At 46.6% G+C, this 6828-nt stretch overlaps 1 protein-coding gene across 3 annotated transcripts in view; it reads right to left on the reverse strand.

The window, feature by feature from the left end:
- The window catches only part of USP13 (ubiquitin specific peptidase 13), a 180004-nt gene extending 176265 nt beyond the window's left edge, over window positions 1-3739 (reverse strand). Inside the window, exon 1 of one of the 3 annotated variants that reach the window (XM_053564766.1) lies at window positions 3348-3739. In XM_053564766.1, coding sequence (XP_053420741.1) covers window positions 3348-3515 — 168 coding nt within the window. In that variant the 5' untranslated portion in view covers window positions 3516-3739. The remainder of the gene's footprint in view (window positions 1-3347) is intronic. The other 2 variants (XM_053564767.1, XM_053564770.1) reach the window with 2 other exon arrangements.
- Window positions 3740-6828: the final 3089 nt, after the last annotated feature.

Genomic DNA, 6828 nt, shown 5'->3' on the forward strand with positions numbered 1-6828 from the left:
TTCAGGAGGCTGAGGCAGGAGAATTGCTAAAACTCAGTAGTTTGAGGTTGCTGTGAGCTGTGACGATGCAAGGGCACTCTAACCTGGGCAACAGAATAAGACTTTGTCTCAAAAAAGAAAAAGAAGGGCTGGAAGCGGTGGCTCCTAGCACTTGGGAGGCTGAGGCGGGTGGATTGCCTGAGCTCAAAGGTTGGAGTGAGCCAGCCCCAGCAAGAGTGAGACCCCGTCTCTAAAAATACCTGGGCATTGTGGTAGGCACCTGTCGTCCCAGCTACTCAGGAGGCTGAGGCAAGAGAATCGCTTGAGCCCAAGAGTTTGAGGTTGCTGTGAGCTATGATGCCACAGTACTCTACTAAGGGCAACTAAGTGAGACTCTATCTCAAAAAAAAAAAAAAAAAAAGAAAGAAAAGAAAAAAGAAAACAGAGAAAGCTCAACAATCAAGGAGATCAGAGATGTCCATGGAGGTCCAGGAAAGCTTGGGACCATAAGTGTGAACCAAGATAATTCCTTCACTTAACACAAAACTCTATACATAACACCAGATGACAAACCTGGGCTTACAATTTGTGAGTGACTCTTTTTCATCCTACCTTTGTCCTTTCTTTCTTCTTTCTCTCCTCTTTTTTTCTAAAGCAAATATATATAGTGATAACTAATTAGCCTGACACCCTTATATATTAACTTATTTAATCCACAAAATAGATTTATTAAGAGACGTTACCATCTCTACTTTACAGATGGAGAAATTGAGACACAGAGAAGCTACCCAGCTAGGTGACAGAGCTAGGATCAACCTTGCTAGTCTGGCTCTATCTTTCAAGTTTGTCCCCGGCAAGCCACATTCTACATGATGATCCCCTGTGATTCCCAATTCTCACATCCTACAAAAGTGAACAATGGCAAAGGTCTTCAGATCATGCCTTAGACTTGGTAGGGACATAATAAAACTTAATTCACAGTCTTCCTGCAACACATTACTTACCCTGTTTCCCCAAAAATAAGACAGTGTCTTATTTTAAGGTGTGCTCCCAAAGATGCGCTAGGTCTTATTTTCAGGGAACGTCTTATCTTTCCTGTAAGTAGGTCTTATTTTCAGGGAACATCTTATCTTTCCTGTAAGTAGGTCTTATTTTCAGAGGATGTCTTATTTTCAGGGAAACGGGGTAGATAGAGTAGCTTTCTAAAACTGTATAAAATCAAGATCAAATATTTTCCAGGCTCCCATCATCTACTCTCCACTTAGTCTTGACCTCATTCTTGTTACTTGCCAAATCAATTTTTTTCTTCTAAATACACTAGTAGAAAATATTCACACTTTAATGTATTTGCACATGTAAATTCCCTTGCCTGGAATGTTGGTCTTCTCTATTTTGCATCCATCTTTGTCAATGATCTTTTTCAAAAGTATCCAATGCAAGGATGACATTCTTTTTCATTCAACTGGTTTTGGCCTTTTTCTAACAGAAGTTCCTGATGTGTTTAGCACCAATGGATTTTGTTCTCCATGGCTCTTACAGTGTGAATGTATGAGCTGACACACAGGAGGTGCTCAAGAAACCCTCACTGGATTCATAAAGGAGTGTTAAGTACCATAGACTTTCCATTATCAGACACCATGCCTTGAGATAGCCTGTTATGAAACCCTCTCTTCCTCCCCTGAAACATAGATAATGAAATATATTAATTCATTAGCCTGGTAAATAATCCCAGTCTCTGCAAAGGAACTACTGTGATATGAATGAAAGCATCAGTGAACAAGATAATTCTAGAATAGTGTTTGGCACACAATAAGCTCCCAGTAACTACTTACGGAAGTGAATTTAAAGATCAGCTTTCCTTTCACAACTGCTGTACCCTATATCAACAGGGCAAAGATTTCCAATAGTAAAGTTTATAAGCAGAAGTCGAAGACCGGCCCAAATCAAATACGGAGAAAGTTGTTTGACCCATTTTACAATGCTGTGCTATCCTAAAAGACCTAGGCCACTTTCTTCTTCCTGGAGTTCTCAATATGTCAACTGTTTAAGTTAGTTAGGACTGTCCTCCCTCTTCACTCCCCTTCAGGAGGTGTTAGGAGGAACTTGCCCAACACTGGACACAATCTGAAGATGGCATTGTTTAACTCCTTTATGGATAACAGGATCTAAAGCTACCACTGACAGTCACCCTCCACTCTGTGGATCTTTTTAAAAGAAAAAAAAAAGGTAATCAACAAACAAGTTAGACTTTATTCAGAAACGACCTGGAATTCACATAAAAGAAAAACTAAATGTCAGTCAGAGGTGACACTAATTCTGAGAACTCCGATGTATAGCAAACAAAAATGCTTTTCAAACAGCCAAAATCAACTCACAGATAATAAAGGAAACTTTGGGGAAATTGCTGCTCATCTAGATTTTTTTTCCTCCAACAATACTTTACATACTATGAATAAAATGTGTCCGATTATTGTTGTGAGACCTGCCTCTGTCCCCCTGACCCAGGCACCTCCCTGTGCATTTAGATCTGCCGGGTGACATATGAGATCTAAAGTGGGTGGATAAAAATAACCTGGTCCTCAAAAAGACATGATAAACGCCAGACAGCTGAGTCACTTTGAAGCCCATTTTGACTCCTGAAAGGGACACTCTACCCTGCTTCTGTTCTCACACATTCACATACAACCAGGTGAAAACCACCACCACCCGCCCTGGGTGGAAGGTCGTAACTCCCCTCTCCTGTCTCTTAGGTCGTCACGACTCGGGATTGAACTTTTAATAATATACTAGCGCGTGTCAGCCTAAGCGACTCATTTAGAAGGCAAAGTTGGAAGGGCTTTAAGAAAGCCATCATAATCCGGCACCCACAGGTTTCTTGTGACATTCTACTGGCAAGAAAAAGAGTGGGGAGAAATGGGAAGTGGAGGAAGAAAAAACTCAGAGAGGAAATCAGAAATGCCCAGCAGTGGGGATCCTCAGGCAAAGCAAGCGGTCCCAGAAAGAGGCGGGTTGTGAGTCCAGGGGTGCACAGAGGTTCAACCGGTCCATCTACCCGCCCTCCGCTCTCGCGCCGGGGAGGACGCAGTCTGCACCTTGCAGTTGCAAACGGGGAACTCTTCTTTCAAACGGTGGCGGAGCTCTGGGGAGGCTGGTGGCCCTCGGGCCCGTTCAGCCAAGGGAGCAAACCACCCTAACTACCCCGGCCTCAGCGGCGGCAGCCGTGGGGCACTAAGTGTGTGCCGAACTGCAGCGCCCCCGGGCCAACTCCGCCGGAGGAGGACGTCCCCGGCTGCCGCTGCGCATCTTCCCTGCCTCGCAAGCCGCCCAGGCCGCCGGAACCGCTACCCTCCCAGAGGCGCCTCACTTACTGGGGAGTCGTAGGAGAAGGCGCACTCGTTCTTGTAGACCCTGTCCCCAGACCTGGGCACGCGGATCGTGGGCATGTGGGGCACGAGCAGCTCGCCGATGTCTCCTGCAGCCATCTTCCTACCGCCGCTGCCGCCCGGCACGCCGAACAGGGCGCCCCGGCGCTGCATGGCCGCGGCGTGCACCGAGCCGAGCCAAGCCGGAGCCGGAGACGGAGCCGGCGCGCGGAGTCTGTCCACGGCGGCGGCGCCAGCCAGCGGGCGGCTGCGCGGGCGACGGAGCCGGCCGGGCCGGGGCGGGCGCAGAGAGCGGGCCGCGGGGCGGGAGCGGGCACCCGGGGCCTGGGGCGGGCGGGCGACGCTGCTATTTTTAGTCCAATGGCAAGTCGCCGGCCCAGCTGCAGCGTCAGGCGGGGCGCCGGGGAGCGCCGGGGAGCGCGCCGGGGAGGGGGCGCCGGAGAGGGGCCGGGCTGGGCGGCGCGGGCGGAGGGAGAGCCCCGGGCTGGCGAGGAGCCGGACGCCCGGCGAGCAGGAGGCGCCGCCGCGGTGTTGCTCCTCCACCTCGGAAGCCCGCGAAAAGGCAACTCGGAGGAGGCCGACACAAAGAGCAGGACTGGGGGGTTAACAACCGCTTGCTTTTAAAACAACGGAATACGGGAGCCGTGACGTCCCCGGGTTGGGTAGGGGTGGGACTCGATGTGCAAATCCGTAATCTAACATTGGGCTCAAGTCTAAATTTGCGCCATGCACTTCGATATTACCTCGCTAAGCCTTATCCCTCACTTCTTTAACATCCAAAGCTCAATGAAAGAAACTAGAAGAAAATAGAGCTCACTGGAGATAGGGGGCTTTGAGGGGAAGGGAGGGGCAATAATTCTGGTTTTTCTTACATATTGAGGGAGGTGAGAGATGGTTAGGATTTTTTGTTTTTTCAGAGCATCGGGAGGCCTTCTATTTTTCTCTACCTTTGTAGTATCTTTTATGTGATTCAAGGTCCATGTGGAACACTGACAGGATCTTACGTGCAGACGTACGCACTCCTGTCTTGCTCATCAGTTCCTCAAAATAAGTGATGGGGTTGAGTTAGGGGATGAATAATTTGTGAACAGAGCAAGTCTCACAGGATACTCTCATTTTCCCCAAAAAAAGTCTCACAAGATGGGTTCAATGCCAGTGAAACTCCCCGACTACACCCAACATACTTTGACAGAGTCTCACTTTGTCGCCCTCAGTAGAGTGCTGTAGAGTCACAGCTCACAGCAACCTCCAGCTCCTGGGCTTATGCGATTCTCTTGCCTCAGCCTCCCTAGCAGCTGGGACTACAGGCGTCCGCCACAATGCCGTGCTATTTTTTTGTTGCAGTTGGGCCGCGGCGAACCTCGGTGTATGGGGTTCGACTCACTGAGCCACAGGCGCCACCCTACACCCAACATACTTTTTTTTTTTTTTTTGTAGAGACAGAGTCTCACTTTATGGCCCTCGGTAGAGTGCTGTAGCCTCACCCAGCTCACAGCAACCTCCAACTCCTGGGCTTAAGCGATTCTCTTGCCTCAGCCTCCCGAGTAGCTGGGACAACAGGCGCCCGCCACAACGCCCGGCTATTTTTTGTTTGCAGTTTGGCCGGGGCCGGGTTTGAACCCACCACCCTCGGGATATGGGGCCGGCGCCCTACCGACTGAGCCACAGGCGCCGCCCACCCAACATACTTTTAAGGGAGGAATCCCTGCTAGGTGATGCAGGAATAGCAGTAAATAGGGTACCAAAATGCTGATTTCTGTAAGCCTCTCCCAGCCTAGATAGTCCTTAAATTCTTTTTTCTTACTGTTACCCTCTCTGACTCTCCATATCTATCTCTGATCTCTATGTCCTTAGCAAGGGTCAAGCATACCATACATTCTTGTAATTCACAACTCCCAAATGCTGTTTCCTAATGAAAAGTGGCACCCAGCAAAAATTGAAACACTGTTGCTATCCTGGTTGTTGAGTAGTACTAATCATCAGCTTTTGTTCTGATTTTGTTATCTGCTTATCGCCTTCTAGTTTGTATCTGTGCATGTTTCAGATTCATGGATGATTTTTTCTGTAATTCAGAGGAAAATTTGGTTCAAAACGTTCGAAACAAAATTTAATCTTACATTAAATGCAAATCAAATCAGTGAGACACCATTTTTCATCCTTCAGGCTGACAGAGATATATTGAGTTATTCTCACTTTGGGAAATAAGCCTTCATACACATTATTGGTGGGAATAAAAACAGTACACCTCTTTGGAAGGAAATTTAATAATACCAATCATATTTTAATAAGATTATGCTGTTTTTCCCAGCAATTCCTTGTCTAGACATTTATGCCACAGCCAAATGCACACCGTGGAAGGATATTTGTTGGATATTTTTGTTTATAGTAACAAAACTCTGGGAACAAACTAAACATCTATCTATAGGAAGTAGTTAAAATACAGTACCACTGAAAAGAACGAAGATGCTATACACATGCTCATGTGAAACAGTCTCCAGATCACATTACTAAAATGAAAAAAAGTGGGCTGGGCACAGTGGCTTATACCTGTAATCTCAGCACTCTGAGAGGCTGAGGCCAGAGGATCTCTCCAGCTCAGGAGTTTGAGACCAGACTGAGCAAGAGTGAGACCCCATCTCTATTAAAAATAAAAAAAAAAAAATAGCCAGGTATTATAGTGGGCACCTATAGTCCCAGCTACTTGGGAGACTGAGGCAGGAGGATTTTCTTTCTTTTTTTTTTTTTTTTTTTTTTTGAGACAGAATCTCACTATGTCAGCCCCTTAGTAGAGTGCTATGGCATCATAGCTCATAGCAACCTCAAACTCTTGCTTCTGCCTCCCAAGTAGCTGGGACTACAGGCACCCACCACAACGCACAGCTGTTTTTTTGTTATTGTTGTTTTTGTTTAGCAGGCCCTGGCCAGGTTCGATCCCACCAGCCCCGGTGCATGTGGCTGGCGCCCTAACCACTGAACTAAGGGCACCAAGCTGCAAGAGGATTTCTTGAGCCCAAGAGTTTGAGATTGTTATGAGCTATGGTGGCACCACTGCACTTTAGTTGGGGCAACAGAATGAGACACTCAAAAAAGAAAAAAAGAAGAAAAGAAATGTACAAATCAATGTATAAAAGCAAAAAATATGTGCAGATAATATGCAGTAGGCGTCGTAGCATATCTTAGATACCATAGGTCTTCCTTCCAGTTCATTGTACCTGTGGTAAATATTTTTAATGTTACCCTTTATATATAGAAAGATAGATAGATGTATATATATGTATATGTATAGGCACTTTTTTGGTGTTAGTATGTCTCTAGAAAAATACACAAGAAACTAATGACCATTCAGATCTGTGGACAGGAGCATTAAGCTCACACCTGAGATTAGAGGGGTACTTACTACCACTCTTTAGCTTTCTGTAGTATTCAAAAAATTTATTGTTGGCAGCATCTGTGGCTCAACGGAGCA

This window comes from Nycticebus coucang, chromosome 16, assembly GCF_027406575.1.
Source record: "Nycticebus coucang isolate mNycCou1 chromosome 16, mNycCou1.pri, whole genome shotgun sequence".
NCBI lineage: Eukaryota > Metazoa > Chordata > Mammalia > Primates > Lorisidae > Nycticebus > Nycticebus coucang.